The sequence below is a fragment of the Podarcis raffonei genome, chromosome 5, assembly GCF_027172205.1.
Source record: "Podarcis raffonei isolate rPodRaf1 chromosome 5, rPodRaf1.pri, whole genome shotgun sequence".
NCBI lineage: Eukaryota > Metazoa > Chordata > Lepidosauria > Squamata > Lacertidae > Podarcis > Podarcis raffonei.
In genome coordinates this window covers 33,868,275-33,894,801 of record NC_070606.1, presented here as the reverse complement: position 1 = coordinate 33,894,801, position 26,527 = coordinate 33,868,275, and the positions used below count along the sequence as shown (strand labels likewise).

At 40.8% G+C, this 26,527-nt stretch overlaps 1 protein-coding gene across 3 annotated transcripts in view; it reads left to right on the top strand.

Annotated features, from left to right (window-relative positions):
• Positions 1-21,418, top strand: part of P4HA1 (prolyl 4-hydroxylase subunit alpha 1) — a 29,913-nt gene extending 8,495 nt beyond the window's left edge. Inside the window, exons 5-15 of one of the 3 annotated variants that reach the window (XM_053388570.1) lie at positions 129-266; positions 1,276-1,518; positions 4,044-4,252; positions 4,393-4,569; positions 8,110-8,180; positions 13,672-13,771; positions 15,194-15,251; positions 17,956-18,017; positions 18,826-18,894; positions 19,775-19,871; positions 20,335-21,418. In XM_053388570.1, the coding sequence (XP_053244545.1) occupies positions 129-266; positions 1,276-1,518; positions 4,044-4,252; positions 4,393-4,569; positions 8,110-8,180; positions 13,672-13,771; positions 15,194-15,251; positions 17,956-18,017; positions 18,826-18,894; positions 19,775-19,871; positions 20,335-20,405 (1,295 nt within the window). In that variant the 3' untranslated portion in view covers positions 20,406-21,418. Of the gene's footprint in view, positions 1-128; positions 267-1,275; positions 1,519-4,043; positions 4,253-4,392; positions 4,570-6,677; positions 6,749-8,109; positions 8,181-13,671; positions 13,772-15,081; positions 15,136-15,193; positions 15,252-17,951; positions 18,018-18,825; positions 18,895-19,774; positions 19,872-20,334 lie in introns of all 3 variants that reach the window. The other 2 variants (XM_053388569.1, XM_053388568.1) reach the window with 2 other exon arrangements.
• Positions 21,419-26,527: the final 5,109 nt, after the last annotated feature.

Here is a 26,527-nt window from a genome sequence, read left to right as displayed (position 1 = left end):
CACCCTAATTTCAAGCATCCTTCACCACATGCCCAATTCTCCCTGCTCCTTCACACACACCCTGATTTCAAGCATCCCTCGCCACACTTGAGAATTCTATGGTTCTAAGAGCTTCTTTCTTTCTTTAGGGTTCATTTCCAACATGACTATTCAACGCCAGTATTTCCCAAATGATGAAGATCAGACTGGTGCTGCCAAAGCTCTCTTACGGCTCCAGGATACGTATAATTTGGATACAGACACTATATCGAGGGGAAATCTCCCAGGTAAAATTTTTGTAATTTTTGTAAGTATATGGGGAAAGACTTTTAAGAAAACGACTTTGCAGAAGCCAATTGAGGGTGTGGGTGATTAGGGAGGGAGAGTTTGTTTCACATACCGTATTAAACCATGGTTTGTTGCTAAAAGACTGACCCTTACGTCCACCTGTACCACTATTTTCCTTCCTCTTCCCCTCCCTTTGCTTGCATGTTTTTTTAAATTACAGGCTTACTCTTTCGCTCAAACCATAGCTATGATTTGTGTTCAACTTCCAAATCACTGCAGAGGGCAGGCGGTTAAAATCTATATTACTCCCATGCCAGGATCCCAATCTAGATTAGGTCCCCTGCAATTTGTGTTGTCAAAAAAGGGGCCATTAAAATTGTTTAGGCAATGCATATTGCAGGTTCTGGATTGTGAAGCAGTAGGAGACAAAATGTTACAGCCCTTCTTTAACCCCCTTCTAGGGTCCAAATCCAGATTTGGCCCTCAGTGCCTGCTTTTTGCATTGGACCGTGGCAAACACTCCTATTGGAGCAATTGGGATTAGTTTCCCACAGTACAAGTAGCAATAGTGTGTTTGTTGTTGACTGAAAGTGTGAGGTGCCCCACCTGTGTTTGGTTCTATTACCCCTGGGGGAATGTGGCCCTCTCAGGGCAGGGGGAGGCAGATTCCACACCCTAGGACTTAGGAAACACAACAGTTTAGTAGGGCACACTCTTTGGGCTGATTGTCTTGGTGGTCTTTAGGATCCCTATCTAAAAACCACTATCATTATAACATTAATGATAAATGCACTAATTTACAGTCAATTGCAGCCTATACAAAAATTAAGTAGCTATAGTTAGCACGAATTTTGCGCAACTTTTATTTTTTCCGTTATAGGCTTTGTAAGGTGTCATTAATCACATAATAAAAATAGAAAAATGCAGCTTCAGCAGAAGAAGAAAATCAGTGCAAATGATTCAGTAATGCAACTTGATTCAACGTTATTGGCTTCTTGTTTCCTACAGGAGTGAAACATAAGACATTTCTAACAGCTGAGGATTGCTTTGAGCTGGGCAAGATTGCATACACGGAAGCGGACTACTACCACACTGAACTGTGGATGGAGCAAGCTCTAAAACAGCTGGATGATGGAGAGGTTTCTCCTTCCATTGGCAAGGTTTCTGTTCTAGACTACTTGAGTTATGCTGTGTACCAGCAGGGAGATCTGGAGAAAGCCGTGATGCTTACCAAGCGTCTTCTTGAGTTAGGTATGTTAAAGAACTTGTATGTTTCCTGTGGGTTGCAGTAACTAATTTTGTGCACTAATTTTGCTGTGCACCGAAGATCTGTGTGCTGATTAGTGCAATTTTTGCTTCCTATCTCCTCTCTCCCCCTCCCCCTTTTCTCCTGGATGGTTTGGAAATCTTCCTGATGGGATGGGAGTGTGGGATGGGAGGGGGCTTCTGAAGGAGAGAGGAATTGCTACCAAAACAGGCTTTGTCCCTGCAATTTGTGAACTTAAGGAAGTCCCTGGAAGGACTTCCCATTCCCTCTCGTCTCTCCAGTGAAGTTTTGAAGAGGTACAAATGGCTGCAGGTGGGGAGTGGGAAACTTGCCTCCCTTTTTTTTAAGTTAATTTATCTCAGGGTTAAAGGCATTGTTGTGAACTTCTTAAATAGTAAGGTAAAGGTAAAGGGACCCCTGACCATTAGGTCCAGTCGTGACCGACTCTGGGGTTGCGGTGCTCATCTCGCTTTACTGGCCAAGGGAGCCGGCGTACAGCTTCTGGGTCATGTGGCCAGCATGACTAAGCCGCTTCTGGCGAACCAGAGCAGCACACGGAAACGCCATTTACCTTCCCGCCGGAGCGGTACCTATTTATCTACTTGCACTTTGACGTGCTTTCGAACTGCTAGGTTGGCAGGAGCAGGGACCGAGCAACAGGAGCTCACCCCGTCACGGGGATTCGAACCGCCAATCTTCTGATCGGCAAGTCCTAGGCTCTGTGGTTTAACCCAGAGCGCCACCCGCGTCCCCTCTTAAATAGCAGTTGTCTTCAAAACAATAGCTTTTCCTAGTGCCAACAGCAGTGGCATTCTGTATTGGGCAACCAGGAGCAAGATAATCCGGCTCTGCTTCCATTAGCTGATAGCTTTTGTGCATTCAAAACAAGTCTGAACATAAATCAGATCAATTCTGAATAGGTGAGGAGATGCGTCTGTATGCTCCTGATGGCATAAACGGGAATGCAGCAGGGCTTAGAAACCTCCCTGCAGCTTGCTGCTCCTGTTTGCTCTCCCCATTTTTTTCAGACATACTGAGACTGCAGGCCCCAATAGACCCATTTCAGATTGTCATTGTGATTCTGGAAGGGACTAATGTATTCTCATTGGAATCTGATTCAGATGTGGGGAGCCTTCCAAAAGCCAATCCCCCCATGTCAGTTCCTGCTCAAGCACAAGTTTTAGATTCCACATCTTCTATTCTAATTTATATTACTACTATTGGTTTATATGCACAAAGACTTATTTACCCAGGCATTTAGCCATTAATTAATCTATGGCTTGCTAAAGCTGGGGTGGGGGGGTCTGTTATTATGATTATTTTATTATGTTGTCTGATACTATGATTTTTATTACGTTTTTATTATTAATGCTCTGTAATGTGTTCTTAATGTTGTACACTGTCCTGAGATCTTTTGATAAAAGGTGGTATATAAACCGAATTAATAATAATAATAATAATAATAATAATAATAATAATAATACTTTATTCTTTGCTTGGGATTGTAAAAAGACAAAGTGACACATCTCTTAACGTTCATTCTGATAGTAGCAACTCCTGTTTTTCTAGCATCTTTTCCTAAAACACCCGGATTGCCACGTTGGCCTGCAATACATTCTTGTTATGCTATCATAAAATACTTGTTGGAAATGGTGCATTAATTCATGCAAGGCTTTGTAAATGTATATCTGCTATTGCACCGTGCTTTATGAGTAGGATCAGGTCTTTACTGCTGCTTGGTGCATGATGACCTTCTGTTCAACGTGTTAGTGGTGGTTTTTTTGTTTTGTTTTTGTCAATTGTAATAATGTGTAAGTGTCTAAAGTTTCACTTTTTTGTTACAGAGTTAAACTACCAGAGGGGTCTTAAACAATATGATAGTACACCAAGTGTTTTCTATTGAGATTTTCACCTCAATCTTCCTGTCTGCTTAGGTCCTTTTTGTTGTTGTAAACTTTCAGAGGTAGCATATGTGGTGACGTCCAATCACTGTTGGACTCCCATTACCCCTGGCCATTGGCTATTCTTGTATCCAACAACAAATAGAGGGTAGCACATCAACTACATTTCTAGCCTTGTCTGTGCTAGTGTAGTGTTACAGTTTCACAAAAAGCGTATCTGCTGGAAGAGTGTTTCTTGCAAACATCTAGAGCTCAACAAACATTTTTTCTAGTCGTTTAAAATTTCTACGAGCATAGCTGTAATACAGCCCTAGTTTACAAGGATTGGAGCGATTTAAAGAAGCATTCATTCATTCTGAGTTGTTTCATGGAAAGATTCACAACTGCTGTGAAAATACCACTCTGTCAATCATTTGTTTCTTTGACTTAGGAACTTCTCCCTTTAATGAGAATATGCAACTAAAACAGCTGGCAGAATATGAGTGAGTTAGATGTTGGCAATATTCAGATTTAAGCGTATGCTTAAAAAGAAAATAAAAGTTAACCATGAAAAGCAGGTTTGTTGAATGGTTAGCCTTTCACAAAGGGGCTCATTTCTTTTCCAATAGATTCAGAACACCAGAGAGCTAATGGCAATATGAAATACTTCGAGTACATCATGGAAAAAGAAAAAGAAAAAGAAGCAAACAAGTCTATTGCCCAAACCGATGGACAGACTGAAAAGGAAAACAAGACTCAGAAAAGGGGACCTGCCAAAGATTATCTTCCCGAGAGACAGAAGTATGAAATGCTGTGCCGTGGGGAGGGTCTCAAAATGGTAATTAACATCTTTTATGTACAATTTCTAAAAATGGCTTTAAAATAGATGGTGAAAATCTGCTGGTTCAGCTATATCGTTTCAGATATTTATGCATTTGTTTACAAACTTTTAAAAAACATTTTGCTTCAAACTTGCAGACCCCAAGAAGACAAAAGAAGCTTTTTTGCCGCTATTACGATGGGAATGGGAATCCCAGGTACATCCTGGGCCCTGTTAAACAAGAGGATGAATGGGACCGCCCTCGGATTGTTCGCTTTGTTGAAATAATCTCTGATGAAGAAATAGAAACTGTCAAAGAGCTTGCAAAACCGAGGGTAAATAAAGAATCTCAATCTGTCCATGATAACTTAAATGATGCTACAAATGCATGAGCTCTCCCAGCCAGCCTTGTTTTCATGATGGCACGCTTTGCTTTGGATAAGACTGTAATAAAATATTCCCTCTGCATGGTATTAAGAACTGACACATTAGAATAACTCCGTGTTAGAGCACATGCTGCAACTTACGGAATTCCCTGTTCAATCCCTGGCATTTTAAGGCTTTTAAAAAGGATTGTTTTTAAAAGTTCATTTAAAATAAAAGGAGAGCCACTGGCTATCAAAGTTGGCAGTACTGGGTTAGGTTGACAAACAGTCTGACCTAACTTCCTCTGCAGGTCTCAGCAGTTAAGCTGGGCAGGCCTTTTTGTGGCTGGCTGTGAAAGACAATCCTGAAAAACTATAGTGTGGGACTTCACAATCTTTGCAGCATGCATGAACTGCCTCTGGATAAAAATAACTCCTTTGTATTAATATACTACTACTACTACTACTACCACTACTCTTAATTGTTTTAATTCTGTTTGCTAAGTACATTAGAAGTATTGATTCAGCTGCAGTTGTAAGTGACAACACCTATGATGGTAGATCACCGGCTTTCTTGTTACTCTGCAATTATGAAGTTACAACATAGTGTAAGCCGAATGGAGTTTCCCTTGGCCCAAGTTTGCACATGGCCATTTTGCACATAGTCTGGACTCCCAAATAAACTTAAGGGAAGACAAGAGTTTTAAGTGTAGGATTGAGTGCAGGGCATAGTTTCTCAACCATCCACCCAGTGCAGATTTTCATTCTTTTAAAAATGGCCCCAACGATGGCCTTTAATAGAAAACTTATGACTGATCCATTTTAGACCTATATGTAAAATCTTGTTTATACTTTGTATGTGGACACGATTAATTATTTGGTTTGGTTTTTAGGAAAAGATGACTTATTCCCCCAGGTCAAATAGTTTGGCAAAAGATTTTCTCAGCCATGGCACAAACCTCCCCCCACATGCCTAGTCACCAGGGCGTGTCTGTCCCCTTGGTCAAAAGATTGATTTCAGGCACCCCATCTGAGAAATGAGAAGTTACGCCAAAGAGCTAGTTATTAGATGCAAGTGCCTTCAGGGGTGACCTCTCATCTTCTAAAGGAGGAGATGCCTGCTGTGTTGAAAGAGCATGTGCGTCTCTCATGCGCTGTTTTTGCCTCGTCAGCACCAGTCCATCAACAATTTGTGAATAGGTGCTGCCTTGGCTGGTAGAAGCATGTGAGTTGCAAGCTTTTTTTTAACCTAACTTGCACCATCTCTTTGGGAAAGGAGAGGTTGTTCCTTGTTGCCTTGATCAGAGGGGTGCTTAAGAGGTAAGTGGCACATGCCAGCACTCTGTAACTCTTCCCCATGTCAGATTAGGAGTACCAGTACCCACCACTGCTTCTTCCCACGCAGGTGGACATTCCTTCTTTTAACAAAATGACTATTCAAGAGGTGCCTGCCTGTAAGAAGCATGGTCACATCTTGCATTTCAAAGCTGTATCAGCCCCTGAGAAACAGTCTAGAGTGAAGCCAGATGTGAGTTGTTTGTAGACCAGTTCGGTTCAGTATACCTGATCCAACAAAAAACTTCATAGAGATGCATAACCTATGGCGCAAATAGGTTGCTTGACTACAACTCCCATCATCCATGATCATTGGCCATGCTGGCTGCGACTGATGAGACTTGGGAGTCCAGCAACATCTGGAGGACCACAGGTTCCCCATCCCTGTAGGTATGTCAGATACCTACAGTAAGCTATCCTGTTTGGTCGTAATTGTACAAGCCAAGCTGATAAATTACTGAAACCAAAGTAAAAAGCTGGGTATAAGGCTATTGGGAGTGCCCTGTTATTCCAAGCTAGTTGAAGGTGAGTCGCGTTCTTACACGTTACAAAAAGAGAAGTACCTGCTTGGTAATGGGTCTTCTCCATACAGTATTGTGCATGATATTATACTGTTGCTATACATAGCTATGAGAACCAACCTACTTTAGCCTGTGCTCCATAATTGGGTTCTGAATGGTCGGATTGATGTGATGCAATAATATACATTGTAATGCAACTATTCTGATTGGTTCGCTTCACAGCTGAGGCGAGCCACCATTTCAAACCCCATAACAGGCGTTTTGGAGACTGCACATTACAGAATTAGCAAAAGGTAAGATTTCACTTGCCGTATATTCTTTCCCTTTAATGAGTGCCTCTGCGGTGCTCATTAGGGGAGAAAACGACCAGAAAACACAAGAGTTTGATTATTATTTTTCTGGTCCATTTCTTTGCTCTCTGCAGATATTGTAACAAACTGTTACTGCTGAGTTTCTCAGATTCTTCCTCTAACCAGAAGTCCTGTCCTTGTATGCCTATTTAGGATGTATTCCTAGTTTGTTCCAATCTGCCTCAGAGTTTTCTTGGGTAGAGATTTCAGTTTTTCCTTCTGCAATATAGAGTGCCATTTTCTCTAACAAAGTCTTCCATGTCTTGGTTTTTAAAGGATAGCCTCCCTGTCAAAGAGGCATGCAGAGTTATTAAGTTCACTAGTAAAATGAGCTCTCTGCTTCCTGTCTGTGAAATCTACAGAGAAGTGATCTTGGCAAGACAGCTCTTCAGCTATTTGTATTTAAGGATATTGAAGCACTTCTGCACATCCATCGTAACAGAGACTATCATTTTATTTTCCATGACTGCTAATTCCAGTTTTGTTTTGCTAGAGCCAGGTGACACATTCCCAGAGAGACTTCTACTGGTTGTGGGAAATGATTAGCAGACTTAATTAACCTAAACTACTGGCTTGATAAATTTTAAACGAGTTTTCTCTTGGCAATTGCTCACACTTACTAAAAAAGCTGTGGGGTTTCCCCGTTTATCGTGACACAATATTAATAGTAATTAATCACAGCTTAATATTTATTTACACCTAGCTCTTTTGTAAAGCTCTTGTGCATGGCAGTGATCAGTTCCCCCTCTGTTTAGCTTCAGCTGCTCCCAGATCATTCACTGACCACTACAAAAAATCATGAATTACAATATTTATACTCTGGGCAGTTCATGCAACAGTTAACGGAAATAACCCTATTGTAATACCTTGTGAGGTAGGTTAGATGGTGAATGGCCCAGGGTTGCTACAATGAGTTTAATGATATCTTTAAATATATATGTATATCTCCTGAGTCTCGTGCAAAAGCTTTATCTTTTCTTAAAAAGCAAAACTGAGGCAGCAATGCAAAACAATAAACTTCTGGGTACCGAGAAGTTCTCTGTGAAACTCTGCAAACAATTGGCTTGCATAAACTTTCCATTTGGAGGGAAAAAGTGAAAGGACAATCTAACCAAATTTACTGAACCAATTGAGATTAATTGGGTAGTAACGGTAGCAGCCGCTACTGTAATCCTTTTAAATGTTCTTGCTGATCTGAGCATTACATTCCATCCAGACCAATCGGAACCCTTCTAATTGCCTGTGGCTTGGCCCAGAAGAAGCTTGCTACTAGAGTAAGCCCCTTGTCCTTTCTCTTTTTGTAGCTGAGCCGAGCTACTGTGCATGACCCCCAGACTGGGAAACTGACCACAGCACATTACAGAGTCTCTAAGAGGTAAGGGGACGCTGGTATGTCGATAAGTTGCTACAGAAATTCTCTTTGCAGTGGCTTGTGTCAAACTTGGTGTGGGATTCTTTACCTTCCCCCCCTCCTTCAACTGATTGCTAACTAGATGAAAAGGATGGGTCCTTAAAATAGAACACTAACCTCTGTGGCTCTGGACGTTTGGAAGGCTTAAAGGGGAAAATCCTCAAATTTAAACTCTGTGGGTAAAAAACCAGTCAAAGTTAAGCACTTCAGGAATGTCCTTGTTTCTCCCATGCTCAAATCAGTGAGTCTTAGGTTGCAATCCCATACATGCTTACCTGGAATAAATCCTGTTTTAAGCCTGTGAGTTTACTTCTGGGTAGACATGTATAGGATTGCTTTGTTAAACACTTCTGTATATGTGTCGATGCATAAACCTTACTTTCTTATCTGCATGATCCCACCAGAATTAACACTACATTGTTTTATTTTAGAAAGAATCCATGTAAGCGACATGCTATATAGCATCTGCTTGCTTTGACTTCTGTGTCAGGATGCCTGTGTTAATCTTAAGCACTTCCTAGGAGGCACATGGTAAACAGGAAGCACATTCTATGTTCATGGTAGCTTGAGATTCCTAGTTCAGATTCTATTTTTAAATAGTTAGTGTACTAAATATAGTAGTCGTCTTTCCCCATCCTTTTAAATGTGTATGATTAAAAGTTACTGTTTATGGGGGGGAAAATCCTTACTGGCTTAAGGGGATATTTCAGTGAGGCGCTTATAAATACTGTTAATAGTTTGTGAAATCATTCAATTTCATGGGTTTCTCGTCTTATAAAAAAGTATGGCGTAAGCAGCCTCAAAAATTATTTGCTATTATAATACGCTTGTCCACAAAAAATGCCCAGGGGAAAAAAATCTAGCTTTTACATCAAATGTGTGTAAATCAGGATTTGTGCAGTATGTCCAGTACTTCCTGAAAACATAACATGAGATTTTCAAGATGGGAACTAGCATGCAAGAGCACGTTGTTGGTCTTGAGCTGTTTAATGGATCAATACTTGATCCTCATACACACCTGTTGCAAAACATGGGGAATAGTTGTCTCCTGTTAAGGTTGTGTCTATCCAACACTTTTGTATAAGAGCCAAGAAGATTTTTAAAGCAAAGACCACCCATTAATATTAAACGCCTTCTTGGAGCTTGCATCGTGTGTGTTGATTCGAGGAAAGAGACCTTGACCTTCAGGGATTTGTTACATTAAAAGCCACAATTCAGGAGCAGGCAAAAATGCAGACTGCTTTCCTTTAGTAATTAATTGTTACGTCTGCTGTTTCATGTGTGTGGTTTTAGTAGTGATAAAGTGTAGGAACTAATGTGTGAGTTGTTAGGTATAATTTGTGTCTCTGTAACCTCCTTTTAGAGAGAGCTGTTCTTCTCCTGGTGGTTTAAATCACAGTAGAACCTATTGTGGACACTCAAAATATTTACGTCAGCTGCAGTTAATATCCGCCAGTGGGCTGTGCATTCTGACTATCCCGTTTGAATCTGTTTTTGCCTTGTGCAGTTCTGTGAAAAGTTTCACACACCAGGCAATATTAAGAAGACAGATTTTTTCAAAACTGAAATCTGTATTGGTGAAGCAGTAGGTTTTCGTTCCTATCAAGGATATTAGTATTTTTTTTAAAAAAAAAACCAACAAACTAGTAAAGCCACATTTACAGGGAACCCAAAAACTCTCTCGTGTATTTTTAATAGAAGTCTGCTTCCTCCTCCCAAACATTCCAAGCACTCTTTCCTAGCTAACACATTTCTATATTAACGGCATTCCTCTGCTTATGACAGGACTACTGTTTGTGCTGAAGTACGTGGCAGGCTGCATGACGGTGGCATTTTGCCAGCAGTGGAAAGCAGTATTTAGAGCCAAGCCATGTGTATGTAGTACCATAATATTTCGGCCAGTCTGACTTTCAGGAAACTGCTGGTCGTGATGTATGCCTGTGAAATAGCCAATTACTCTACAATATAGTTTCCTCTCTAGAAAGAAAGGGGGGGGGAGAGACATCTTTAAAGGAATTTATTTAGACCATGATGGTGGAGTCTCCACCAGACAAATGCATGTCTTTCAGCATTACTTTTTAAAGTTTTAGGAACAGTCCTTCCTAGTAGTGCCGTTTTTAAAAGCTTCAGTGGAAAGATGCTGAATCTTTTAAGGAATGAAAGTAAATGTTGATGGAAGTGAAAGTACCTTTCTTGAGTATTAGTTTATTTCAAAAGGAGAGAACCTCAGAAATATTGTTATGCCCACTAAATTTAACTTTTAACAACATTCAACATGGAAAAGCTTTTTTGATGCTGTCGAGAGCAATAATAGCATATTGCAGTGTTCAGAGAGTACAATTTCCCCCACAAATGATACAGAGGCATTGCAGGATTATTTTAGCTTCCACATGACTGTGAGCTGAAATGAAAAGTGTTGACAAGTGATCTTCCTGGGAAAGGAAATGGGAGGATATGCTTGTTCCTCTTGCAAGATAGCGTCTCTCTCTCTCTGCCCCCCCACTCCATTTCTGATGGCTACGCAATTGATGGGTATATGTTGACTGAGCTGAAGTAGAAAAAAAGGCATTAAAACAATTAAAAGTTGACATTTTTACGAATTAGGCTACAGGAGAAGGCTGAAACATTACAGCAGGCACAGTAATAGAGAAGCAGCATTGAAACCCCTTCTGTAAGTCCGTTTGACTCCCGGAATGGTTCAAAAACCAAAGCGCGGCTTCCGATTGGCTGCAGGAGCTTCCTGCACTCAATCAGAAGCCGCGTCGGACATTCAGCTTCCAAAAAAACGTTCGCAAACTGGAACACTCACTTCCGGGTTTGCGGTGTTCAGAATATAAGAATTAAAACACAGTATAAAATTGCTGTTAAAAAGAAGGAGCTGAACAACCTTATTCTGCCAAGCTTTCATTCAGAATCTAAAACGTGATTTAGAGCCTGCCTCATACCTAACAGCTCTCCATTCTGGCTGGGCCTGACAGAAGCTAAATAACTGTCCCCAATCGAAAACCATGGAATAATGTATGACTGCCAAGCCTCCCTACCCAGAAGAGTTCCAGAGCAGCTTTGTATAGTCCCTGGAACAAGTATCAGGAGATGAGGTGTTCCATAAGAAATGCTGGGCTAGGCCACAGACGGCTTTGCAAGTAAAAACCAGCACCTTCAATTGAGTCCTGGAACAACTGGCTGCCACTACAATGGTGGCTTCATAATCGGGCAGAAGGGGAGAAGAAGCTTAGTGGCTGCAATGTGTGGAAAGAGGAAGATGCAGGAAGTTACTGTGGGGATGGCTTGTGTGCAACCGGGGGGGGGGGAGTGTTGCACAAATGGAGGTAGGAGGAGACATGGACGTAAGGGTGAAGGTGAAAACAGGTACAAAGCTGGGCTGCAGAACAGAAAAGAGAAAGTAGCTGCATGGGGTGAGAAGGGGAAGCCAGCGGATTAATGTAGGGGTAATGAAGAGGGGTTATTAAGTGGTGCAAATACTAGTTTTTCATTGTAACTAACTTCGCTTGCTGTAATACGAATTTTCTTCTTTAGGAAATAAGTCTTGCAATGGGTAATGCTTTACGTGACATGACATTGTTTTTTGTTATAAGAAATATATTCTCTGTCTATATTTCTTATGCTTGCAATTGCTCTGTATGCTAACAGTCGTTCTGCTAGTTCCCCCCCTAAACTTCCTTGCCTACTAACTTTGGACAAACATTCAGCTCTCACTTCTCCGTACCCTTTGAGATTCTGTAACCTGTGTGGTGTCATATTTTACCACTCTTGATTAGAGATTTGAAAAGGAGGGTACTAAACAAACTCGAGTGGTAGTGAAAATACAGTTTAATCCTTTCAAACTAGTATATATACATGATGTGTTTCTGCAAGGGATCTTTGACCATCGATGGTGCATAAAAATCACGTTTGCTAATCGAACAACTAGCTTTTGATTACTGTTTGGTTTTTAAGGTGTACGAACCGTGAAACTAGGGTCTTTAATGTTGTCCAAGCTGCTAGAATATGTGGGGAGTAAACACCTTAACAGAAAATTCAGGTTTGAATAGAAAGAGGCAGAAGCTGAGTGGGCACTTTAAAAAAACCCTGTGTGTGTCTGGTAGGGCAAAGAATTTTGGCAGGAAGAGAGCCAAACACTTAACAACTTCTCCAGTTTCAGATAAGATTGTGCTATTCCTCTGCCCCCAGCCCTCAGCCCACATTTAAATGAACGCTTCTTCTGGACACTACTTTTTACTTGGGAGTAGTCCATGTACTTTACTGCTTCAAACAGTCAACCCCATCATTACAGTCCCTGGTAGGAATGGAAATAAGTTATTGTGACTAATCTAGTCTTGAATCCAACTCTAGTCCATGAAATCTTATTCCACAATAAAATGTGTTTGCCTGTAAAGGTGCCACAAGACACATTGTTGGTTTTTTGTTGCAAAAACACGGCTAGCCCTCTGGAAACTAATCTCGTACAGTGAATTGTAACCGTGTACAATGGTCACAATCCGAAGCACCACTTATCGGCGATGCTGCTGCTAGCTCAGTAAAATGGTTTTCAGGATAATTAGTAATATATATAGGAGAGCCCACACCCCATGTGGAGCAAGGGGGGCAGGTGGAATTTTTCTACACATGGGGTGAGAGTGGAAAGAAATCTTGTTAAGCCACCAGTTGCTTCTTAAAATACAGATGGACAATACAGGGTTTAGTCCATTCATCCTTAGCTGTTTGTTGGACAGCTTCTAGGGCAATTGTTTCCGCCAGCTCTTTAGTGCAGAGATGGGAATTTTGAGTGTAGTTCTGGCATGGAGAGGCTTCCTGTTTTTCGCATATATCAGCATCAACAGCTGAATCAGTGTAAGTAGGGTTCAAGTATACACCATGATGTATATGCATATATAAGAAAGCAAGATAGAGCTTTTTTCACAGTCAGGCTCACTGGTTTGACAGGAGAGAGAGTGGGTGGTATTTAAGTTTAACTAAGAGGAGACCCAATGATATCAGTGGACCTAACTTATTAACTAATGGACCTGTATTAATTTCAGTGGGTTTATTATGCGAGTTAATTTCAACGGGTTTATTATGTGAACTGTAATGTGCACCACTGTAGCATTTCCTTCGCAATCATGGTGAATCAAAGAGGGTCTGTCACACATTGCAATACTGTGTATATCATGCTCTCCCAAGTGTTCTTTTGGGTCATAACTTACTTCTCTTGGTGGTGGCCAACCAAAGGGGATTGCTTTGAAGAAATACAGCAGAGCTGCAATATATGCCAATAGGGCTAAATTTGTTCATTAAGTGGAGTTACTGAGATGTCAGCTATCACATTTAGTGTCAGCATTTGCCTGTAGGCATTTTTGCACAGTTAAAAAGACTCTTTTTGCACAGACTCTTACTAGTCTTGAAAAGTGATGCTCTGATCATACTGGTCAGGAATAATATCTGTTTCCATGTTTAGTGCCTGGCTGTCTGGATATGAAAACCCTGTAGTAGCACGTATTAATGCAAGAATACAAGATCTTACAGGACTGGATGTTTCCACAGCAGAGGAGCTCCAGGTGAGCTGAGGAGATATTGAAAAACCCAAATGCCACCCCCAAACCCCACGCTACTTGAGTATTAAGAATCTTGCTGGCATCAACTCATCTCATACTGGTTTAAATACATATTCGAATATGTTGTTTGTGTCACCCTCCCCATTTCTTAAAAAAGGATCGTTGGTTCAAATTTTCTTCTTCACATTTGATTTTTGTTTGTTTTGCTGTTGTCTGCTGTGTTAGCAGATTATAAAGTGGCAAGCATGTAACTGAACCCGAAAAGTCCACTTTCAGAGAAGCAAATTTAGAGGAGAAAAGCAATTCTGTCCGCATGTTTGCTTAGCCCTGGCTCCGTTTCGGAGGGGTGGGAGGGGGCAGTGTGGCTCATGTCATGGCTTTTCATTGAAATGAAAAAAAATATTGAGCTGTTACCTGTGTTTGTGTGTGGAATGCAGTTAGCCACAATATTTAAGTGTATGGTGAAAAATTAAAAAATGCAAACTCCAGTTCAGAATTTCCTTGGGTGAGTTCAGTTGAGCAAAACAGGGAAAAGATTTTTTTAAAGGAAAAGAAAAATGTTATATTAGGGTGGGAGCTACATTGTGAAATACATTGTTTTAATACTTTGAAAATCATTTTTAATGGAAAATGAAGTTGGTGAATCCTCAGTAAGGGCAAATGAAAGGGAAACCTCAGGCCGTTGCTTAATTTAGTTCCTAATTTGGAGAGTAGACTCAAGTTGGTGGCACTACTAAAGAGGGCATAGTTCAGCCTTTATTGGTTTGTTAATTATTTGTACAGTGGAACTTCAGCTCCCGAACGCCTTGGGAGCTGGAATGTTCAGGCTCCCAGACGATCAAAAACTGGAAGTGATTGTTCCGGTTTTTGAACGTTCTTTGGAAGCCAAACGTCCGACGTGGCTTCTCATTGGCTGCAGGAAGCTCCTGCAGCCAATCAGAAGCTGCGCCTTGGTTCCCAAATCATCAAATGGACTCCTGGAATGGATTAAGTTCAGGAACCAAGGTTCCACTGTACTTACAACCTGTCCATCACCAGATGGCAGGGTGGCAGTGAGGTTGGGACCATGTGGTTGCAGTGGGTGGGACCTGCCAGTCAGGTGTTCCTGATGGTGCACCTTCATAGCTCCAGCCTTGCCACTGCCTTGCAGAATCGGTGCCAGTTCTGGAAGGTAAGCTGCGCCCCACCACACACATTGCTCCTGGGCCTGATTTTATGACGCTCCTTGTTAGCAAAGCATCAATGTACGTATGAAGCAGATACTTCCTCTCTCACCCTGGGTAGTTCATTGGTTGTTTGTTCTTCTGCTCTAGGTCGCCAACTACGGCGTAGGAGGCCAGTACGAGCCTCATTTTGATTTTGGAAGGGTAAGTCTTTCTCTGTCCTGCCTTTGTGCTTTACACGCACTGTGTTTCTTTCTTCCAGGTAGCAAATTATGGAGTGGGAGGACAGTATGAGCCCCACTATGACTTTGCCCGGGCAAGTAAAGAGATGGGTGAAGAATGAAATAGTCTGAAGCCTAGGCCTTTCGGCCTGTGGCACAAATGTTTAATTGAGTGTTTTGTGTTACATTCAAGTCTTCTAATCCGTGTGAAATGATTAAAGTCCTCTAAACCACCATTTGAACAACAGAGAATAACAAATATTACCAAAATGTTAAAAGTGAAATGTTGTTAAGTGAATGAAAGGATTAATGGGGGAAACTGCAGGAAATGGTGGCTGGTACATTTAAGGTGATGGTATTAAAAAAACCCCAGAGCTCTTATGTCATAGTGATATATCTGCAACCAACCATAGGGTGAAAGGCTTTTTTAAAAAAATCCAAATGGGTTTAGGCAGGCTTGGATATTTATGGGTTTCAGATCACTGAAACTGTCAACAGGTTTATACACCTGTTTTAAGTTGTTGCACAAATTAGAGGAACCAAGTGATCTTGATGGGATAACATCTCTGTTTCTCTTAATGTTAGCTTATATTTACTTCTGGGTGGGCTGCCAGATTTTAATTTTTTTTAATACTATCTTTTATTTTATATTGGGACAAGGCTGCAAGAAATAGGACAAATGTTCTCAAATGGTGGTTTACAGGGCATTTATGTGTTAAATAACACCGTCAATTAACGTTTTTGTTTGAGCCCACCATACATTTATTAAAATTATTGCCTTAACATAAATCTTGATTTCCATCCCCCCTTAAAAAATTATATACAGTAAGTCTATATTGGCTTATATGATGCATGTTGTTAATCGTTTTTTCCTCCCATGCATGCGTTTAGAAAAAAACCTGCTTTTGAAAGAATATCTTTGCTGTGCAATCCTGTTCAGTAAATCTCACTTTACTAAATGGAGCTTCCTCCCAGATACATATGTCTAATAATGCACCCTTCCAGCATATTTGCAGAAGTAAAACTCATTGACTTAAAGTAAGTGTGTATAAGAGTGCCGCCTTAATATACTAAAATAGCATCCAATAATATAATGTGTGGGAAACACTGGATTCTTCCCAAGCATGTACATGTGAAAGCAATTAGGGTTGAGCAGTGGAAAAAAAAATCCCTTCTAATTCTAGGGGTGAAAAGCACATTGTTTGCTTTGACATAAATCATTTAAATTGCCAAGTATATTTTAAACTTCTGGTTGCCTTGAGCTGCAGTTGGTGGTCAGCATACAATTTCTTGTTGCCTGGTTGTTCTATGTGATTTTTAGACCAATTCCTCTAATCTGCAGATGTAGGAGAGAGCAATGGAAACTTGTTCTGCCTAAAAAGATTATGTGCCTTCAAAAGTCATGTTACTTTTCTAGATTGTGATGGCTATCTTCATGGGATTTCTGAGACCATGTTCCCCAGAACTTCATGTATTTATTTTTAAAAAGCATATTTACTCTGTATATGCATGCAACCGCAGGTGGAAGACATTTTACACCAGGCATAGCAACCTTCAGCCCTCCAGATGTTTTGGACTACAATTCCCATCATCCCTGACCACTGGTCCTGTTAGCTAGGGATCATGGGAGTTGTAGGCCAAAACATCTGGAGGGCCAAAGGTTGCCCATGCCTGTCTTACACTATTTACTATATTGCCCACTATACATTGGACCCAGGAGATGATTTCTCACCTTACAGAAAAGATGTCTCTTCCCAGCAGAGTAGGTTCTTAGCAATGTAAACACTTCAGTGACTCATAAAGTCACCCTTTTTCCTTTAGCAGCCAAAAAGATCAGAAAGAAGACCCTGGACAGGCAGTGAACTGTAAGGGAGACGCAGAGATCTAAATAGAGACCATTATTTGTGGCACGATATGCCTTTTGCTTGTATTTATTTTTGATTCAGATTTGTCATGGCCAATGGCTACCACATTAAAGTTATTTGGATTGTATTGTATTTACACTGCTTTTCATCCAAAAAGGCTTCCAGAGCAGCTTACAGATCAATTTTTTAAAAAAGATAGCCCTTGCCCTCAGGCTTACAACCAAAAAGTCATGACACACAACGAAAAACGAATGGGGAGGGAGGAGGAAACATGTAAGCTCAGGCATCCATCCTTAAAGTCACAGTTCTTATATTGATCAGCCGGGATCAGAACTGTTCAGATAGCCTGATAGAAGGGCTGCTTTCTAGGTGACAGTTGAGGGAGAGCAGCTGAACTCATAGCAGAACAAATGGAATAGCACCGCTTCCCATCTCTCCCTTTGCTCTGCAGCCTAATGAAATTATACAACTGTCAGTGATATCTTAAGCATCAGCAATACATCAACAATAACTTATACAGTGTCCAAATCTCATTCGTGTTGGCTCATTCCATTCTCTCTCTCTGTTATCCATCACTGGAAGGCGCTAAGAGTTCTCAGTCGCAGCATCAGAGAGATGCCGTGTTAGGATAACCTAGTAAGTAAAGTCTATCCAGGTCCCAGGACACCAGAAGCATACCTTATGCTTTAAGAACTTTGTATGCTGATAGTGTAAAACTCAAATGCTGAAAGGACATCTTATTTGAATGGATACCTTTAACTTCTGGGTGAAATGTTTGATAATTTTCCCGGTAACTACTACTAATTTTCCCTTACTTACATCGTGCATTCTAAAAATTAATATTTGTAAATGTCTACCCTAGCGCTAACACTGTGTGCCATTGTTGGGTTTTGCTTGTACAGTAAGACCTTGTACTGCATGTTTTTCTACACAGAAAGATGAACCGGATGCCTTTAAAGAACTGGGTACAGGCAACCGAATCGCAACATGGTTATTCTATGTAAGTAAGATACTTTGGAGGCAAGATTCAACCATGTCACCAAAAGAGCTTCTCTCACACAGTGAAAATTATGAGGAAATGTGTGGTTCTTTTCATAATTCTTCTGTTTGTGTTATGGCAGCATAGCCAGTAGCTGTGCATCAACTCTCACCTGATCACATGTTTCCCATGTTGATGCTGCTTCCTAGCAGGTGGGGAAGGAGGGAGGAGAGTGACAGTGAGGTCAGCATGGTGCATTTTCCCTGCACCAACCTCACCTTTATCTCCCAGTACGCAGAAGTAATGTGGGCCACGGGAGGTCAGGCGAGCATCACTGGATTGCCTGCTGCTAGGGACCATAGTGCTTCAATTGTTTTGTTTTTAAAATGGAAAACTACAGTGTACCACATCTTGAGAATTGAAAGACAGGTCACAAACCTAAATGAATGAACTGTCTGTGTCTAGCTAGGTAGCTTTGTCACAAATATCCTCTGTCTCTTAAGGCTTTTAATACAATCTGTACTTGCCCAGGTATCATTCCAGCATCCGCAGCGTATTCCCCATAGATGATGGGGTTTCCTTTCATGTACAGGTTGGTGATTCCTGTACTAGAATGTAGTGCTGTGTGCTTCTAGTGGAGTACTTTAGATACCTATGTGGTACAGGCAGACCCCTTTAAAAAAAAATTCAATCTGCCTTATTGTTCAAAACGTCAACGGCGAAAAATATCCCTACAAAGTGCTGCAGTGCCCTTGAGATCAGTAGTGAAATCTGTGGGATTACTTTTTGGAGTGGCTAGCTTAATGGCTCACCCCATTTCTTTTGTCAGATGAGTGATGTGGCAGCAGGAGGAGCGACAGTATTTCCTGAAGTAGGAGCTAGCGTTTGGCCTAGAAAGGTAGGTGAAATACCTGTATATCATAGCTGACAGTCTCCATACTGTTCCTTCCACTTAAAAGCCATCTATGCTGCATCATATAATGAAGCTGTGTGAAATGTTCTGAATGAGAAGATTGGTACTTACGCATATCCTGGCTTAGAGGTAAAGTGTGCATTAGGCTCCCAGTACGTTTCTGAGCACAATTCAAAGTGTTGGTGCTGACCTTTAAAGCCCTAAATGGCCTCGGTCCAGTATATCTGAAGGAGCATCTCCACCCCCATCATTCTACCTGGACACTGAGGTCCAGCGCCGAGGGCCTTCTGGTGTTTCCCTCACTGCGAGAAGCCAAGTTACAGGGAACCAGGTGGAGGGCCTTCTCGGTAGTGGCACCCGCCCTGTGGAACTCCCTCCCACCAGATGTCAAAGAGAAGAACAACTACCAGACTTTTAGAAGACAACTTAAGCCAGCCCTGTTTAGGGAAGCTTTTAATGTTTGATGCGTTAGTGTATTTTAATATTTTGTTGGAAGCCGCCCAGAGTGGCTGGGGAAGCCCAGCCAGATGGGCGGGGTATAAATAATAATAAATTATTATTATTATTATTACTAGAAAAATTTTCCGATGCAAACTGAAACATTTTCAATGTGAAACAGCCTGTGCAGATTAATTGAAAATTTTACAGAAAACTCACATTGCTGCCAGGGGCTCAATAGGTGATGTGTGAGCATAACACTGAGGAGCACTTAGAAATCACAGGGGGGGAGTAATGCTCAGTACATTTCCCACACTTTTGCTGTTGCCTGTGGTTCTGCCTCTTTTTAGCCTGCATTAGCTTTTCATTTTCCAGAAGTTAAACTGAAGGCAGTTTAATGTGTCAACTCCACTTTATATCTTCCCAGGGGACAGCTGTATTTTGGTACAATCTTTTTCCAAGTGGTGAAGGGGACTACAGCACAAGGCATGCTGCCTGTCCAGTATTAGTTGGAAACAAATGGGGTAAGTATGAAACCAGAGAATTTGCACAGACATAGCTGCTGCATTTTGAACCATTTGCACATAGCCAAAAGATAAGAACAACAAAAATATCATTCCTAAATGAAATGTGAGAGCGATGGGTAGGGAGATGAAACCTAAGCAAGTCCAGTTTGCCGGCTACTGTATAATTCATTGTAGGTAGGTGGGGTTTTCCACAGCAAGTTCAGTATTGATCTTTTCAGATCAATATTACCAGGTGTTAAATCACCTCACAGGGTTGTTAGTAATGGTAAAAAATAAATAAATCTCATTGTTCAACAATAAATAGGAAGTGATTTGTCATTCCATGTTTTTAGTTAGACTTTGGGAAGTTGCCATTCTGTAACCAGAGCAGTCTTTTACAGACTAATATGGATTCACTGAGTTTAGCCAGGTGTGAGTAACCGTATGTAAATGTGCCTCTTCTCTCTTCCTTTTCCTGTAGTATCCAATAAGTGGATCCATGAACGTGGGCAAGAATTTCGAAGACCGTGTAGTTTATCAGAGTCGGACTGATCCAAACCTCTCCCTTTTCTCTTCCTTTTTGTGCAAATTGCAACTTCCTCCCACGTTTTCCTTGATTAACACTGATAGTTTTACACTAACACTCCCCTACAACTTTTGTCTCCAGTGCCAACCAGTTCTTCATCTCTGGACCTTCTTTTACATAAGGACAAATGTCTTTGCTAATATACTGTTTTAAATTTTTTATAGAGAGAGTGTAATTGATTTTGAATGTTTTGAGTTTCCATGGCCAAAATAACTTCTGCCAGAGACGCTATAAACTACATTCTGCTGAGGGTAGAATGGATATGGACAGTCTGCCCTCAGACAATGACTTTGTTTGCTTGGAGGGTAAGATGCTATACATGTCTTCCACTTCTGTTCCTTGTTTTTAAGAATGCCTGACCATGGCTATAGAACTGTAGACAAGGGCTGTGAGCTGCATCCCATTGACATCCGTAGCAAAACTCCCCCACCGAATGAAAAAAAGATCAAGGGCTGTGTCCATGAGCCTTAACTTTCTGGGTGACTTTTCCAGGGTTGTGAAAGTTCAACACAGAAAGTCTTCCTTTTTTATATTTTAAAAAATGCCTCTTGGATGAACCTGGCCGGTGATCCTAAAAAAAGTGAGCCAGCAGTTATGCACATAACTATATAGTTGTTCAAGCAGTTCTGTACTTTTTGCAACTTTCCAAGAACAGTTTTGTGGGAGGGACAGGACTTGCTTTCCAAGTATGAATCTTCTTCTGAACCATATCACGATTCAGCTTCTTCCTTTTAAAAACCGATTGCTGCTTTTATCGTTTTGTAACTAGCGGAAAAACACTATGGATCCATAGAGTCAAGAACATCGTGGGCTTAAAACACAGCCTTGTGCCTTAGTCTCGGAGTCTGATTTGTATAAAAACAATTTGTATGATGAGAAGACGCACACTTCCATTCCCAAAATGCCAAACTTTTTCCCCAGCCGAGGTGTTTTGTGACAAAGATGATATATTTATAATACTAAATCCTTTTGAAAGCTTTTTGTTTCGTGTACTTTGGTATGTTGCGGACCCTGAATGTGTTCTGTTTCGGTTTACTCGCCTTTTACCTAAACAAGGGCTGCGTTTACACAGGATGTTAATTTGAACTCTGCATCATACACAGTTCTGAAGAGGTTTGTCATAGCCATCTTCCTCATTCTTCTGAGTAAGGGTTTTCATTATTATAGACAAGTCTCTGATCAGAGACTTTTAGCATGCCTGGTGTATCTTTGAGGCTTGCTATCAAATACAGCCAAAGTTGTGCCTGAACAAAGATGGATGATTTGGAATCCACTGTGTACACATTTACTCCTGGCAATAGTTGGATCAGTATTTTGGGACAGAAATGGCTGGTTCCTGTACAAAATCTCTTCTGACAAGGTGGGTAAGTGTTTCTGATGCAGCTGAACCTACCAATCGAAAGACCTTGCTTCAGCCTAAAATTCCTGTGGTAGCAGTAAATGACATCTTGATTCTGTGGTGTCATAAACAGATGCTGGCTTTCCAAAATTGCTGCAAGCTGTGGAGAGAGAGAGAGAGAGAGAGAGAGAGAGTATAAATGGCATGCTAAATTTGAAGCAAAGAGAACCATTTAATCCCGTACTTTCACACTTTAATACTGGCCAGGTTTTGTGGTGAAGACAAACATACAGTGGTACCTCGGTTTTTGAACCTCTCTGTTGACGAACGTTTCGGAACTCGAACGCCGTAAACCCAGAAGTAAATACTTTTGTTTTCAAACACGCCTCAGAACTCGAACCATGCCACACAGCTTCTGTATTGAGTTTTCCGTATTGGGTTTTCGAATGTTTTGGAACTCAAACGGTCTTCCAGAACAGATTATGTTTGAAAACCAAGATACCACTGTAATACAAAGAGAGAGCTCAAAGCTTGTACCTCAGTGATGGAGCAAGTCCTATGAGCTTTACTGTCAAAATAACTGATGTTCATAATAGTGTATCGAATGTTAGCTAGAAAAACTCTTTCCCTTATAATAAAAAAGCAAAAGCAAATCTTGCTCTAGGAATTAGAGGAGGGGATGCTTTAGTGACAGGGTGCAGGGGCAAAGGAAAGACAACTAGCACAATGTACAGCTCACTTCTGCGACAAACATGCAAAACTAGTTTTATTAAGACTCAGCCCTGGAGAGCAGTAGGTATGTTACTCTGACTGCAGTGCAGCCATTTCTAAAATGGCCCCACTGCCTTAAAATGTTAGCGCCTGTCTTCACAATTTTGGGTGGAAGATTTTGAGTGCACAGGGGGTTTGGGGTTTGTCTGATTTTAAACAAAAGTTAATTTTGCACCATAGCTCCTTGGTATATTTTGTTTCATTGGGAAAGTATGCCTCTTCCATTCCAAGTTCCTCATTGTGCCTTATTTGTGCCTTTCTGTGGTGCATAAGCACAAAGATCATTACAGGAATAATAAGGAACTTGAGTTAAAATGGGAGTCTACTTGAAACATAGTACAGTGGTACCTCGGGTTACAGACGCTTCAGGTTACAGATGCTTCAGGTTACAGACTCTGCTAACCCAGAAATAGTACCTCAGGTTAAGAACTTTGCCTCAGGATGAGAACAGAAATCGTGTGGCGGCAGCGGAAGGCCCCATTAGCTAAAGTGGTACCTCAGGTTAAGAACAGTTTCAGGTTAAGAACGGACCTCCAGAACGAATTAAGTTCTTAACCTGAGGTACCACTGTACCATGCCACCTATTCAGAAATAGGTTTGCCTGTGGATAGGCTCTGCAGCTTGCAGTTAAAAACAACAAGCCTTTGGAGTGAAGCTGTAACTGCAGACACAATCCAGAATGAAGAGAGCCCCAGTGTTGAAAACATGAAGCTGCTATGTACTAAGTCAGAAAATATTGCTATTTGGAAACCTTGAATTGGAGATTACACACATTGCCTGGGTGAACTGTAATAATCTAAAGACGGAATCCACATATATGAGAATAACTTTAATTAGTTCGTTTAAACTGTCATAGCAAAGGCCAGTCCTTTGATTATGTAAGGCTGTAGTTCCATGCCCATTTACTTTATGGTAACTCCTGTTGAACTCTTGCCACTCGATTTGGATGTAACTCTAACTATAGTACAGTGTTAATGTACACAAACCTCAGTTTCGAAAACTTCCTCCCCATCACCAAGACCACAGCACAGCCATAAGGAGGAGATAGGACACTTTCATGTTTGTTTTTATTTCTGTTTACAACCAACTGCAGTTTACCATTTACACCCAAACCCAGACAAACTGTAGTTAGTCTCAACTACGGTTTAGTGAGCGTGCCAACCTTGTAAACCATGGTTTGAAGTTGGCTTTTTCCTTTAACCACAGTTAAGAGTAACCACAATTTGTCCGAGTCTATATGTTACGGTAAACTGCAGCTAATTGGAATGATTAGCAAAACACCCCAAATTCCTTGTTGTAGCTGTCTCAGGGTGCCTCGGGTTACTTTAAAAGAATCAATTGATTTAATTTAAGCACATCTGTAAGCAGCGTGCGACAGTGACAATTTTAAGGTAAAGCAGTAAACATTGCAATGTACTTCAAACTGAAGCACTTATTTTGCTCTCATTGCTTTTAGTGCCTATTACTTCCAAGTGTAAAATACATCAGCTTAATTATATTGTGGAGTGCACTGCCAAAAGGGCATGCATAAATTGAGAAGTATTGCAGGAGGGATGATTGTGACAATGAGCCTCTTGGAAGATGCTATAGACATGAATTCACGTTCGATCAGGAGACTTTTATCCTTGAGGAAAATGTTGATGGGCTGATGGTGCCAACTTCATCAATCCTTTTAGGTATTTAAAATGTTCTATATTAGAGCTGCTCTGATACAGAAGTTCAACCATTTCTTCCTCTTGGCAAGTTAAAATTCAACAGCAGTTCTTATCCTTGGCTTTTCTCTCCATGGTAGAGAAACAGTAGTACTGCCAATCAGTTGGCACTCCATTCCTAAATACTCTGCCAAATGAGTCAGGATACACTTGGACTTCCATTGAAAAGGGGTCTTCAGTGATTTACCTCCATTTGGCACATTTTCCAACAGTGAAGTTGGAAAACAACTAGCTTTGGGGAGTTCTGGATTTCAAAACTTATTGGGGTGGGGGAAATGTGGAACACCTGATTTCACCAAAGGGTGTTCCATCTCTCATTACTTTTATATGACTGTTTAAAGGCCGCCAATCAAAGCTGAACCCTTTTAGCCTGGGGGAGAAACTAACATTGGTCCCATATGTTTGTTCAAAACAGGATAGGTGTTTGTTTGAACGCTATATTCAAACACTCTCCACTTTCTTGGTACAGTGAACATAGAATACAGAACAGTCTTCTTTGTGTGCAAAAGTAATGCACTTTCTTTCCATAATAAAACCCAACCCATGAATTGTAAAGGGTCATGGGGAACACAAAGGAACACACTGGGTTTAGGAGCACTGCTCCTGTCAAGTTTAAACTGCATAGTAGCACTCCATTCCCCAAACAAGTAAGAATGCATTTCTTTATTTTCATTTAAAAGAAGCAAGAGTTACTGCACAGTGTGATTGACTATGAACTGCAGAGAAATCTCGAGAGCTAAGCAGTGGGGCATCTTGATAGTGGATGGAAGCTTAAAATCTTGGTTTGGATTTTGCTAAAGCAAAACAAGCCATATAAGATGGAGAACATGCCAAAACCATAGAGATCTCTTGTTGATTAACTAGAGGTGTGATACATAAGGAAATCCATTTGTGTTAAAAGTGTTTTTTCTGGAGTTTGTACTTAAAGTAACGTTAGTTTTTTAAAAATTATATAAGGCTGTATTTCTATGCCACACACTTAACATGCATCACGGAAACATCTAAAGATTTTTGGGTGTTTGGATAAGAAATGTTGCTTCATCCATGTGGGTTGTTTTTGCAATCTACCCTAATATTTTGGATTTCTAGGCAGTCGCGTAAGATTTTAGGAGGCTAGACACTTAGGAGGTTTGCGTTTTGGTTCTTACTGGTTTATCAGCTCACTTCTTACAAAGTGAATCACCACGATGTTTGAATAAGTGAAATGTAAGAGAGTACTTCTTTTTCTGGAAAAAAGTTTGCTTTTATGCCTCCCTTTCCTAAGAGGGGGGAAACACTTCACTTTTGCAAATGGATAGGATCGTTCCTCATGGTGGAAGAAGAACAAGTACTAAACCTACTTTTCACTTCCATGACTAGACTGAGCTTAACTCTTATGTGAATGCACTTCTGTGTGGAGTATGAATGACAACTGTTTTGGCTTACAACGATGATATTTTGAGAAATTGCCTTACTGTATATATTTTTTTTTGTATTTGTTTGTGTGTGTGTGTGTATGGAAAATACCAGGCTCTAAATAAAAAGCTCTGCCATTAATAGGGACAATCAATCCTTCACATTGAAGTGTGGTGTGACTTTGCTTTCCACTGCATTTTGCATTTCATCCACAGAATCCAGTTCTTTAGTGTCTCATGACTTAAATTATGGACAATGCCAGATAGTTAAATAGTTTTGGCTACTTCCCACAGGTTCAGAGCAATGATAACATTCACCAGAACTTGATACGGCCTGCAGGAAAGAGGGGCTCTGTTTAATTCACAGGATTTTTCAGTGAAATGGACCAGAGATGGGATCTTGTGAGTAAGAGAGTTTTAACATGTTACACAAGCCTGTTGCCCTGTGATTTTGGAGTGGCTCGAAAGCAAATGGAGAGCTGCTCTTGCCATTGAGACAAATGGAGCGTTCTGGTTGGTTAGATAAGAGCTACGTCTGAGCAAAAATGGCTTGTTGCCATTGAACGGGAAGTTGCTTCACTACTTCATTTCAAACTGAACTGGTAAGGAAGGTGAAAATTTAAAAATGGGCTGCCATTAACTTTTCTGTGGCCTGAAGGAAGACTTAAGCAGAAGATGAAGCATCAGACCTGTTTCTAAGCTGGCCAGCTCAGTAGTTAGCACGCCCAGAGATTTAAACTCCTGAGCACCCACCTGAAGGTTGCAATGGGTACAAGCAAATTTAGTTCCTGTTAGAAACTAGATCTGTGACATCAACTCCTGCCAAAAAAAAAAAAAAGGTGCCAAGAGTGCCCTAAATATACAGCTAACCT